At 42.2% G+C, this 13,632-nt stretch overlaps 1 protein-coding gene across 1 annotated transcript in view; it reads right to left on the reverse strand.

Annotated features, from left to right (window-relative positions):
- Positions 1 to 9,522: 9,522 nt before the first annotated feature.
- Positions 9,523 to 13,632, reverse strand: part of LOC110156618 (prolactin receptor-like) — a 54,826-nt gene continuing 50,716 nt past the window's right edge. The window contains exons 11-13 of the mRNA XM_055167021.1: positions 13,567 to 13,626; positions 13,337 to 13,406; positions 9,523 to 12,309 (exon numbers count right to left, since the gene is read on the reverse strand). Coding sequence (XP_055022996.1) covers positions 11,686 to 12,309; positions 13,337 to 13,406; positions 13,567 to 13,626 — 754 coding nt within the window. The 3' untranslated portion in view covers positions 9,523 to 11,685. The remainder of the gene's footprint in view (positions 12,310 to 13,336; positions 13,407 to 13,566; positions 13,627 to 13,632) is intronic.

The following is a 13,632-nucleotide window of genomic DNA, read 5'->3' on the forward strand; positions in this document are numbered from 1 at the left end:
CTCGAGATATTGTCAGAACTAAACTTAGACCAGACCAGGACTTAGCCAGGATTGTAACCCGACTCCTGGGGGACTTCACAAGACTGCAGGGATCCTTCACAATAAAAGCGCACAAACAGCAGCAGTGTACTAAACAGGGAATTTCAAAATAAAAGAACATTATGAAACTGGACCAAATGAAGTCTGGTTTAGTCCTGGTTTAATACTAGTCTAGACTGGTTTTAGTTTTGCAATAAGGCTAGGTTTAGTCCTGGTTTAGTCCTGGTTTAGTCCTGGTTTAGTCCTGGTTTAGTCCTTGTTTAGTCCTGGTTTAGTCCTGGTTTAGTCCTGGTTTAGTTCTGGTTCAGTCCTAGTCCAGACTGGTTTTAATTTTGTAATAAGGCTAGGTTTAGTCCTGGTTTAGTCCTGGTTTAGTTCTGGTTCAGTCCTAGTTTATTCCTGGTTCAGTCCTCGTCTAGACTAGTTTTAGTTTTGCAATAAGACTAGGTTTAGTCCTGGTTTAGTCCTGGTTTAGTCCTGGTTTAGTCCTAGTCCAGACTGGTTTTAATTTTGTAATAAGGCTAGGTTTAGTCCTGGTTTAGTTCTGGTTCAGTCCTAGTTTATTCCTGGTTCAGTCCTCGTCTAGACTAGTTTTAGTTTTGCAATAAGACTAGGTTAGTCCTGGTTTAGTCCTAGTCTAGTCTGGTTTTAATTTGGCATTAAGGCTAGGTTTAGTCCTGGTTTAGTAATGATTTAGTCCTGGTTTAGTCTTGGTTTAGTCCTGGTTTAGTCCTAGTCTAGTCTGGTTTTAGTTTTGCAGTAAGACTAGATTTAGTCCTGGTTTAGTAATGATTTAGTCCTGGTTTAGTCTTGGTTTAGTTTGGTTTAGTCCTGGTTTAGTCCTGGTTTAGTCCTGGTTCAGTCCTGGTTTAGTCCTGGTTTAGTCCTGGTTTAGTTCTGGTTCAGTCCTAGTCCAGACTGGTTTTAATTTTGTAATAAGGCTAGGTTTAGTCCTGGTTTAGTTCTGGTTCAGTCCTAGTTTATTCCTGGTTCAGTCCTCGTCTAGACTAGTTTTAGTTTTGCAATAAGACTAGGTTAGTCCTGGTTTAGTCCTAGTCTAGTCTGGTTTTAATTTGGCATTAAGGCTAGGTTTAGTCCTGGTTTAGTAATGATTTAGTCCTGGTTTAGTCTTGGTTTAGTCCTGGTTTAGTAATGATTTAGTCCTGGTTTAGTCTTGGTTTAGTCCTGGTTTAGTCCTAGTCTAGTCTGGTTTTAGTTTTGCAGTAAGACTAGATTTAGTCCTGGTTTAGTCGTGGTTTAGTCTTGGTTTAGTCCTATGTTTAGTCTGTTTAGTCCTTGGTTTAGTTTGGTTTAGTCCTTGGTTTAGTCTTTGGTTTAGTCTTGGTTTAGTTCTTGGTTTAGTCCTGGTTTAGTCCTGGTTTAGTCTTGGTTTAGTCTTGGTTTTAGTCCTGGTTTAGTCCTAGTTAGTCTGGTTTTAGTTTTGCAGTAAGGTTTAGTCCTGGTTTAGTCTTGGTTTAGTCCTGGTTTAGTCCTGGTTTGGTCTAGTCTGGTTAGTCCTAGTTAGTTTTAGTTTTGCAGTAAGACTAGATTTAGTCCTGGTTTAGTCTTGGTTTAGTCCTGGTTTAGTCTTGGTTTAGTCTTGGTTTAGTCCTAGTCTAGTCTGGTTTTAGTTTTGCAGTAAGACTAGATTTAGTCCTGGTTTAGTTTAAAGCTGGAGTTGTGTTTCGTTTCATTCACACATGTTTCTTTATTATTAGTCTGTGTACATCTCCAAAACTCCAAATGCTCTGTTCCACCTTGTGATGTCATGAGGTGATAGTTTCCTTTTACCTTTAGTGCAGTAGACATGGGCATTTCCAGAGAGCTGAAATAACTGAAATGATTCTGGTGCAGCTGTGTGGATAATTCATGTTATTAGGCTCTTTTTTTCAGACACGTATGAAAAGAAACTCTGAAAAAAAGATCTTAATAACAGAGAAAACAGAGTAATGTGGGTCTTTATTTGTGTCTGTTTGTTTATGTGTTTGGTGAAAAACCTTCGGATGATCACAGCGGCGGTGAGGGCGGCGGTGAGGGCGGCGGTGACGGTGACGGTGACGGTGGGTTAAGAGGTTTGTTGTCATCGTGGTTTATCTGCACTTAAAGCTATTTTTACCACAACACTTCAGACATGAGACACACGCAGAACTCAACCAGGACTGAACCAGGACTAAACCAGGACTGAACCAGGACTAAACCAGGACTGAACCAGGACTGAACCAGGACTAAACCAGGACTAAACCAGGACTAAACCAAGACTAAACCAAGACTAAACCAGGGACTGAACCAGGGCTAAACCGGGACTAAACCAGGACTGAACCAGGACTGAACCAGGACTAAACCAGGACTAAACCAGGACTAAACCAGGGCTGGACCAGGACTGAACCAGGACTAAACCAGGACTAAACCAGGACTAACCAGGACTGAACCAGGACTAAACCAGGACTAAACCAGGACTAAACCAGGACTGAACCAGGACTAAACCAGGACTAAACCAGGACTAAACCAGGGCTGAACCAGGACTGAACCAGGACTAAACCAGGACTAAACCAGGACTAAACCAGGACTGAACCAGGACTGAACCAGGACTAAACCAGGACTAAACCAGGGCTGGACCAGGACTGAACCAGGACTAAACCAGGGCTGGACCAGGACTGAACCAGGACTAAACCAGGACTAAACCAGGACTGGACCAGGACTGAACCAGGACTAAACCAGGACTAAAACAGGACTAAAACAGGGCTGGACCAGGACTGAACCAGGACTAAACCAGGACTAAACCAGGACTGGACCAGGACTGAACCAGGACTAAACCAGGACTAAAACAGGACTAAAACAGGGCTGGACCAGGACTGAACCAGGACTAAACCAGGGCTGAACCAGGACTAAACCAGGGACTGAACCAGGGCTAAACCAGGACTAAACCAGGACTAAACCAGGGCTGAACCAGGACTGAACCAGGACTAAACCAGGACTGAACCAGGGCTAAACCAGGATTAAACCAGGGCTGGACCAGGATTGAACCAGGACTTGAACCAGGGCTGAACCAGGACTGAACCAGGACTGAACCAGGACTGAACCAGGACTAAACCAGGACTGAACCAGGACTGAACCAGGACTAAACTAGGGACTGAACCAGGGCTAAACCAGGTTTAAACCAGGACTGAACCAGGACTAAACTGGGACTGAATGAAGACTAAACTAGGACTAAAGCAGATTTAAACCAGGACTAAAGCAAGACTAAACCAGGACTAAACCAGGACTGAACCAGGAATAAACCAGAACTAAACCAGGACTGAACCAGGACTAAACTAAAACTAAAGCAGATCTAAACCAAGACTAAACCAGGACTAAAGCAGGACTAAACCTGAACCAGGACTAAACTAGGACTGAACCAGGACTGAACTACGACTAAACCAGGACTGAACCAGGACTAAAACCAGGACTAAAGCAGGACTGAACCAAGACTAACTAGGACTGAACCAGGACTAAATCAAGACTAAAACAGGACCAAAACAGGACTAAACCAGGAGTGAAGCAGGATTGAGCCAGAACTAAACCAAGACTGAACTAGGACTAAAGCAGATCTTAACCAGGACTCAAGAAACCAGACTTGGGCGGTTTTGTCTTTCCTCTTTTATTACATGAGAGAAGAATCAAAGTGCTTCAAAACAAAACAAAAAAAAAACACCTTGAAAAATTGAGAAAAAGGCACGAACGGCACAAAATGACAATTACCTGAACACATCCAACAGTAAAAGTCTGAATTTAAAATATTTCTAAAATTCCAAAGATACATTTTAAATATACAATTTCAGAATTTATTTTACATTATTATTATTTTTTATTTGAATTGTAAAAATATTCTATTGCGTATTGCAGAGGTTTGCCAATACTAACTATTTTTATTTTTTATTTTTTCCAGTTTTTCTCATTTATTCTATTAAAATATCTATTATACTGTTTTAAATGTTTATATTTATATCAGAATTTTTGGTAATTATAATAACAATTTTGTTAAATTTGTGATTTTTTATCAAATTTCCCAGCCCAATACATGCATCATGAATTTCTGACTTTGGGTCATCGCGCAATTCATACTGGGAAGGATTTTCCGAAAAAGTGAGCATCAAACTGCCATGTTTGTTTTCCCAGTGGGATGCGTCTATTGTCAAAGTTGATCATTTCAAGTCTTTTGAACCATATCACTTTTGTTTCTGATATTGTCATATTTTAGTTTTGGGATTCAGACATTGTAATTATGTGGTTGTTGGATCCTAACAGAGGAAAACGGGCTTCGGAAGTTTGCGAACTCCATAAATGCAAAAGGGAATCAAATGTGTGTGACTGCAAACCTCTGTTCAAACTGTTTCTCTTCCCGACAGAATTGAAAAATAGTGAAAGGTGAAGGTGATGGGCAGGACTGATCCACAGGAAGAACCAAAAAGGAAAACTTTGTCTGCCTAAGAAATCATCCTGAGTTTGCAGCGAACATTTTGTATGTGGAGCGACAACAAAGTAAAATCCTGATCCCTCGCTCAACCTTGGTTACGAATTTAAAAAGTCAACACCAAAGCGAAAGGCACCAACTGTTCACCAAGAAACACCTTCCACTGCAAAGAGACCAAGACGTGATGTTGCTGTAAAACCACAAGAACAAGAAAGTGCAGCTCAGTCTGTTTGTCTTCTGCCCGTCTCCATTAACAAACTGGATTTTGCTTTGTTGTCGCTCCACATACAAAATGTTCGCTGCAAACTCAGAATGATTTAGGCAGTCAAAGTTTTCCTTTTTGGTTCTTCCTGTGGATCAGTCCTGCCCATCGCCTTCACCTTTCACTATTTTTCAATTCCGCTGGGAAGAGAAACAGTTTGAACAGAGGTTTGCAGTCACACACATCTGATTCACTTTCGCAGTTATGGAGTTCGCAAACTTCCGAAGCCCGTTTTCTGCTGTTAGGATCCAACAACCACACAATTATGATGTCCGAATCCCAAAACTAAAATATGACAATATCAGAACCAGAAACAAAAGTGATCGACTTTGACAACAGACGCATCCCACTGGGAAAACAAACATGATTCAAGTGTCATTGTGTTTGGAGTCATTGTGGATTGGACATGCAGGGAGCTGGGAGATGCAGAGGAGCAGATGCTACTCCCTAATCCAGGCATGTCCAAACTATGGCCCATGGTCCAAATGCGGCCCTCAGACAAGTTTTTCTTGGCCTTCAGACGTCCAAGAGAATTGGCCCAAATGACCTTGCATCAATTAAAAAATAACTTTTTATTGCAAGTTTTTGAATATCTTCCTTGATCAAGCCAATATTTAAGTATCTTAGCATGAATAAAGAACTGATGGTTCATTCGAACGTGTTAAACATGCACATATTTCAATTATTCACTGTACTGAACATCAGTCTACAGCCCTCGATCGGCCTCTGCTTCGTCTGTGTTTAGATATGTGGCCCTTGATGAAAAAAGTTTGGACACCCCTGCCCTAAACCAACAAATATCAAGAGAACCTTGGTAAAATCACTGCATCTATTCAACAGTTTGGACTCAAAATCAAACATGGCGGTTTGATGCTTCACTTTTTCTAAAAATCCTTCCCAGTGTGCATTGCGCGATGTCCGGAAGTCCAAAATTTGTGATGCACGTATTGGTCCTTGTGCATAAATTATCCTTAACTTTTCATAGAATTTTAAAGTTTTCGTGACTCTTCTACTTCACTGTGTAACTTTACTGGTGGATGGTCTGTTACCTGCTTCTCTCCATGGTGATATTACCTGGAATGTTCCACAGTATGGCATTACACTTACCCCAAGTCCAGATGTTTTAGAACCTGCCCTGTACTGTCTGATTGTTTTTCATTATGTGTCTTTGGCTCCGTTCAGACTGCAGCCTGAAGTCACCCAAATCTGATTTTTTCATCCCTGTGCTCCTGTATCTGATCTTTTAACCCCCCACCAGAAAAGTTACACAGTGAATCTTTAAGTGCTGGTGGATTAAATGTGTTTCTGTTTATACTAAATCAGCAGCAGGGGTAACAGCTTTGGTCTATAGAAGAAATCTGGATCAGGTCTAAACCAGGTCTAAAGTGGGACTTCAACTTCTGTAAACCTAATTTGGAATTGTTAATTGTCCTGGTGTAGTCCTAGTCTACTGTTGTCCTGGTTTAGTCCTGGTTTAGTCCTAATCTAGTCCTAATCTAGTCCTGGTCTAGTCCTGGTTTATTCCTAGTCTAGTCCAGGTTTAGAGTATCTTCAGTCATGAGTTAAGTGCTGATCTAGTCCTGGTTTAGTCCTAATTTAGTCCTGATCTAGTCCTGGTTTAGTCCTAATTTAGTCCTGGCCTAGCCCTGATTTTGTCCTAATTTAGTCCTGATCTAGTCCTGGTTCAGTCCTGGTTTAGTCCCAATTTAGTCCTGGTCTAGTCCTAATTTAGTCCCAATTTAGTCCTGATCTAGTCCTGATTTTGTCCTAATTTAGTCCTGATCTAGTCCTGGTTTAGTCCCAATTTAGTCCTGTTCTAGTCCTGATTTAGTCGTAATTTAGTCCTGATCTAGTCCTGGTTCAGTCCTGGTTTAGTCCTGATTTAGTCCTAATTTAGTCCTGATTTTGTCCTGATCTACTCCTGATTTAGTCCTAATTTAGTCTTGATCTAGTCCTGATTTAGTCCTAATTTAGTCCTGATCTAGTCCTGGTTCAGTCCTGGTTTAGTCCCAATTTAGTCCTGGTTAAGTCCTAATTTTGTCCTGGTCTATTCCTGATTTAGTCCTAATTTAGTGCTGATCTAGTCCCGGTTCAATCCTTGTTTAGTCCTAATTTAGTCCTGGTCTAGTCCTGGTTCAGTCCTTGTTTAGTCCTAATTTAGTCCTGGTTCAGTCCTGGTTTAGTCCTAATTTAGTCCTGGTCTAGTCCTGATTTAGTCCTAATTTAGTCCTGATCTAGTCCTGATTTTGTCCTAATTTAGTCCTGATCTAGTCCTGATTTTGTCCTAATTTAGTCCTGATCTAGTCCTGGTTTAGTCCTAATTTAGTCCTGGTTTAGAGTGGATTTAGTCTTCATTTAGTCTGGATTTAGTCCTTCTTTAGACCTGGTTTGGACCTGCTTTAGTCCTCAGATCTCGTTTAGTCCTGGTTCCTCCCATGAAATAGGGTTACGTTTAGTTAAGTCCTGGTTTAGTCCTGGTTTAGACCTGGTTTGGTCCTGGTTTAGTCCTTGTTTCTTCTATAGACCTCTGCTCCGTCCTGTTACTCCAAACTCAACACATTTACCATTTCCTATTATTAAGGATTAAAGCTGCACTGTGTAACCTTTCTGGTGCTGCGTCTGTCACCTGCTCGTCTCCACGGTGATCCTGTTCTGCCCAAAATGTTCCACAGTACGACATTAACCTCGTATATCTCCGCTCGCAGGAGGAACGTCACGAGATAGACGACGTTAATCCTAAACCGCAGAACATTTCAAACAAAGCGACAGCATCTCCACGGAGACGAGCGCGACCCTCCGCTAGAAAAGTTACACGGTGGAGCTTTAAGTTGCATTTGAACGGAAAACACGAGGCAATTTCACAATAAAATACACAAAATAAAACAGGTTCTTTCAAAATAAAAGCACAGTTTTGAAGCGTCAAATCCTGAGTTCCTTAATCAGATGGAGCTGGAATGTTCCGTAGTGTCCATAGCAACAAGAATATAGAATCTGCTGAAAAGATACTAAAAAGATTTGGTCCGAAAGGTGAGGTAAGAGACTTTAAACAGAAGTCGCTGCATCATTGTCTTTCATATTTTGGGCGACACAATGTTCAAAGAATTTAAAAACAAAAGAGAAAGAAAAGTCTCCTTGGATCTGTTTGGTCCACTCCACAGACAAACTTGAAACTTAAAGGTCCTATATTACACAAAACTGACTCTTGGTGAGCTTTAAGTCGTGTTTTTATGTTGTTACTGCCTCAAAAACAGACCCGGAGTTGTGTTTTGTTCCTTAATTATCAGTCGGTCTACATCTCCAAAGCTCAAAATGCTCAAAATGTTCTAGTGTTGTAGTCAAGGCCGCACGAATCGAGACCAAAACCAGTCCAAGACCACAGGGGCCCAAGACCAGGACAAGACCAAGACCTCTGAGGGTCGAGACCGAGACAAGACCGAGACTTTTAAAAGGTGAGACCGAGATAAGACAGAGACCATGACCCATCAAGACCAAATCGAGACCAAATCGAGACCATCTTTGTAATTTTTCGACATTTATTTGTATTTTATAGTTATTTTGGCACATTTATATCAATGTTTTTATAAATCTATCTCCATTTTATCACTTGCCGGGTGTCAGACCTCGAGACTGAGACAAGACCGAGACTTTTAAAGGCCGAGACTGAGGTAAGACTGAGACCACGACTCATCAAGACCAAATCGAGACCAAATCGAGACAAAATTGAGATCATCTTTGTAATTTTCAACATTTATTTGTATTTTACTGTTATTTTGGCACAAATATATCAGAGTTTTTATAAATCTATCTCCATTTTATCACTTGTTGGGTGTCAGACCTTGAGATCAAGACGAGACTGAGTCCAAACGGTGTCGAGACCAAGACAGGACTGAGACTTTTAAAGGCTGAGACCGAGATAAGACCACGGCCCATCGAGACCAAATCGAGAACATCTTTGTAATTTTCAACATTTATTTGTGGTTATTTTGGCACATTTATATCAGAGTTTTTATAAATCTATCTTCATTTTATCACTTTTCGGGTGTCAGACCTCGAGACCGAGACACGACCGAGTCCAAACGCGGTCGAGTCCGAGACAAGACCACAGAGTTGGGGACTTGCAAGTCGTGACTATGACTCGAGTCAGACTTGAGTCACTGTTTTTAGGACTTGAGACTTGATTTGATAAAACACAAAATCATACTATGATGACGTTTCAAATCCCCTCGTATTATTGATGGTAAATAAATAAACTTCTGCTTAAAACGTCCAGTTGGTCTCCAGGCTTTTACTTCCACCCTTTCCTGGAGAAGCTGATAAATTCTCCAACAGATTCTGGTGAACGTGTGTGGAGTTTAAAATCAAAATTGAGCAGGGATTGTGCGTTAAACATGTGCGAATGAAACAAAACACAACTCCGGGTCTGTTTGTGATGAGGAAACAATATTATAACATCAGAAAATAGCGTAACATGGGAGATTTACGGTAAAAATGGCACACGCCTGACTTCACCCATTCACAAAAACATGGTCAAACCAAACAGCGATCTCATATAATAACTTTTCTGAATATATTATCTTAAGAGCTTATATTAAACTATATGGAAACATAACACTGATCTTTATAGAAGTTTAAAAAGTCCATTTCACAAACATTAAACACACAGACACAGACATAGTGTTTTAAGTTTGTTTAAAGGGCCTGTATCTGGTTTTTGTATCTGTCTGTGCAAACACGTCTTGCCCAAGTAGATATATATATATATATATATATATATATATATATATATATATATATATCGTATAAACAGCTCTTAAAGTCAAAATAAGTGTACTGTAGGGGTGTAACGATATTGACGATATCACAATATCATAGTAGTAAATTTGTCACGATATCATTGTGGTCTCGTCATGGTATTAAACTGAGTTATCCAGGATGGCGCCACCTAGTGCCTCGGCTTAATTTCATTTCTCTCCAGCGACTAGGTCAGGAATCAAAATACAATAGACGGGTCGCAAAAATCTATGACCTATGGTCATGAGCTCTGGGTAGTGACCGAAAGGACGAGATCGCGGATACAAGCGCTTGAAATGAGTTTCCTCCGCAGGGTGGCTGGGCGCTCCCTTAGAGACAGGGTGAGGAGCTCAGTCACACGGGAGGAGCTCGGAGTAGAGCCGCTGCTCCTCCACATCGAGAGGAGCCAGTTGAGGTGGCTCGGGCATCTGTTCCGGATGCCTCCTGGGCGCCTCCCTCGGGAGGTGTTCTGGGCATGTCCCCCTGGGAGGAGGCCCCGGGGAAGACCCAGGACACGCTGGAGGGACTATGTCTCTCGGCTGGCCTGGGAACGCCTCGGGGTCCCCCCGGAGGAGCTGGAGGACGTGTCTGGGGTGAAGGAAGTCTGGGAGTCCCTGCTTAGGCTGCTGCCCCCGCGACCCGGCCCCGGATAAGCGGACGAAAATGGATGGATGGATGGGTCGCAAAAATCACGAAAGTACAAGTTAGGGCATCAGCCAATCAGCGAAGACCCATACATTCTGTGTTGTCAACGATTTCTGAGATGGAGGATTTAAAGCCGGAACAAAGAGAATGTTTGGTGAATTTTATCAAGCAGAAAGACGTTATTGTCCTTCTTTGGGAAAAGCTTAATATCCCAGTTAGCCCCGTTAGCAGCGCATTACATACGTCACGACCAAATAGCAGCGATTGGTTAAATGATAAAACGTACCTGTCTATCATCGAGCAAACGAAATCTAACACTGCGAGGTCAGACGGTTTGTACGAAGTGAAACAAAGTAAAACTGGCTGATGAATCAGGCTAAAACTGAGTATCTTTAGGCAAAAATAAAAATTTTCAGTCATAGAGCATGGACTACATGGACCATAATCCTTTGCAGCTGCGCCTGTGCGCCCGTTGTGGATGCACCAGTGACTTCTTAGTCTGAGGTCTAAAAGCAGTTTGGGTTTGTTATGACACGAAATGAGAAAGGAGAAAAGGTGATGGAGAAACAACAAACAGTGTGCAGACACAATGCAGCGTGCGGTTCACCTTGGAAAATACTACAACATGAGAAGGACCTTAATAAACCGGCACGCTGAAAATATTCAAGAATGTGTTCAGAAAAACAAGTACAAAATAACAAGTACGAAATACATTGCAGAATATAAAGCGAGTGATTTGCACCATTTTCCACGGTGGACGGCTTCAGGTTTAACATGTTATAAGATAAACTGGAGCTGAAATATAAAAAGCCATCGCACTTAAGTTTTTTGTTTTTTTTATTTCCTACGAGGAGGACTCAGATATACATTGAGTAATAATGTGTTTAATGCAGCTTTGCGCAGCCTTGTTTACGTTTTACAGAAACAAAACTTACAGGCCACATGACTAATTTGCATAAGCGTTGAAAAAAACTTGTGTGCTGATTCAGTCAGCTTCAACTTCAAAGGTTTTTCAAGTTGTTCAAAATGTCTGATGGGAATGCGACAATAAATGTTTTACCAAATGATGCTCAAAGCGTTTTATAATATCCTAATATCTTGAGACTCTCCACCATATCACAATAAATATCGTACCGTGAGGTTCATACCGTGACGATATCGTATCGTGAGACTTGGATATCGTTACACCCCCAGTCTACTGTGCTAGTGTTTCAATATCTGAGAATCAGGAAGTGCACGGTTAGCATGCTAATTGTCGTTACTGTGCCTGCAAAACTCCGCTCTGGTCTCTGAAAGTCGTGAAAAGCTCTAATAAGCTCATCTCCGTGAATAATTAGGATGCTCTGAATGCATAAGGTAAATTTGGAGTAACTTTTTTAAACAAACTAATTCTGTTTTTCACATTTTTAAGACAGAAAAAATCTGGTGCAGAGACTTTAAGTGAGGAATACAGTGTTCGAAAAGGTCGTACATAAGTTCATATCTGAAATATTTTACTTTATTGAACATTTGAAACAAGCCTGACTTCTCGGTTGGCTTCCGTCTCGCCTCCGTCTTGGATTTTCCGGGCTTCGAACTCTTCTTTCTGCTTCATTTTGTCATCCCAGATCGGAAAAGCGCTACAATACGAAGGCGGTAAACACGGAACAAGATGGACCTCCCCGGTGTCGTGCATCAGCTGTACGCACGTGTAAAAATCCGGCACGGAATTTGATTTAACTTCACTTTTCTCCGAAGTTAGTGCGATTTCCGGAACGCCAGGCTGCCCCATGACGCTGTACTCCGAACCGGGAACGGCCACCACGAAATCCGGCTGAATCTTCGGCGAAATGGAGTTGAAAATTTGCGTGGGGCTGGTGACGTAGGTTCCCAGATTGGCCGGCGTGACGTTACAGGGAATGATGAGCGCGTCTTTGTCTCTTTCGTGATCGTCGTTGCCGTTGTTTCTTTCGTTTATTTGGTGGTTGCCGTTGGTTACGGTGGGAGGATTAGGTGGAGGGGAGGTGAGGAGCGAGTCGTCGGCGCTGACCTGGTCCCAGATGTCGTCGGCGTAGCTGTAACTCGGAGGACTGTAGCCGTGGAAAGACGAGAAGTGACGGTTGATTTCCTCCAGGTTTCCTTTCTGTAAGAGACAGAAAGAGAGAAAGAGAGATAGTACGTGAGTGAAGTGAGTGAGAGTGAGGAGAGTGTGAGGAGAGATTGTGAGAGTGACTGAGGAGAGTGTGAGAAGAGAGTGAGTGAGAGAAGTAAGAGAGAGGGTGAGGTGAGAGTGAGTGTGTGTGTGAGAGAAAGTGAGCGAATGAAAGAGAGTAAGAGAGTCAGTGAGGACAGAGAGTGAGGGGGCAGAGGATGTGAGAGTGAGGTACAGAGTGAGTAAGAGTGAGTGAGTGAGGAGAGTGAGGTAGAGAGTGAGTGAAGGAGAGATAGTAAGTGGAGTGAGAGAGTGAGGAGAGAGGGAGGGAGAGAGAGTGAGTGAGGAAAGAGTGAGTAAGAGAGAGTGAGTGAGTGAGAAGAGAGTGAGTGAGTGAGAAGAGAGAGAGTGAGTGAGTGAGAGAGAGTGAGTGAGTGAGTGAGTGAGTGAGTGAGGAAGAGATAGTAAGTGGAGTGAGTGAGTGAGTGAGGTGAGTGAGTGAGAGAGTGAGGAGAGAGTGATTGTGTGTGAGTAAGAGTGAGTGAGTGAGTGAGGAGAGTGAGGTAGAGAGTGAGTGAAGGAGAGATAGTAAGTGGAGTGAGTGAGTGAGGGAGTGAGGAGAGAGTGATTGTGTGTGAGTAAGAGAGTGAGTGAGTGAGTGAGAGTGAGTGAGTGAAAGAGAGATAGTAAGTGGAGTGAGTGAGTGAGTGAGTGAAGAGAGAGTGAGTGTGAGGGAGAGAGAAAGTGAGGGAGAGAGTGAGTGAGTGAGTGAAAGGGAGTGAGTGAGTGATTGAGAGTGAGGAAAGAGTGTGAGAGTGAGTGAGTGAAAGAGAGATAATAAGTGCAGTTAATGAGAGAGAGAGTGAGTGAGAGGGTGAGAGGGAGTGAGTGAGGTTGAGACTGAGAGAAGGAGTGAGAGAGAGGATGTGAGAGCGAGTGACGGGGAGAGAGTGAGTGAGTGAGAGAGAGAGAGAGAGAGAGAGAGAGAGAGATTAAAAAGTATTAAGATGAAAAACACCTTCAGAAGAAGAGGGTCGATTCCAATGATCCTGGGTTTGGGGATGGGAGGCAGGAAATAGTCTTTTATTCTGAAAGAGACAGGAAACAATTTTAAGAGAGGTCATGTGGTTTGGAGTAGACAGACTTTTTTTTTTTTCATTTTCTGTAAATTAAAACTGTAAACCATTTTAATTAATAACACAAAATGAAATTAAACTGGAAATCAAGTTTTTTGATTTTGTCACGGACCTTTTGCTTTGCTGAACCAGGCCCAGAGTGAAGCCGATCAGAACCACCACACTCACTCCACTCACC

The sequence above is a fragment of the Boleophthalmus pectinirostris genome, unplaced genomic scaffold (assembly GCF_026225935.1).
Source record: "Boleophthalmus pectinirostris isolate CB_2022bp ecotype Guang Dong unplaced genomic scaffold, ASM2622593v1 HiC_scaffold_11, whole genome shotgun sequence".
In the NCBI taxonomy this organism is placed as follows: Eukaryota; Metazoa; Chordata; class Actinopteri; order Gobiiformes; family Gobiidae; genus Boleophthalmus; species Boleophthalmus pectinirostris.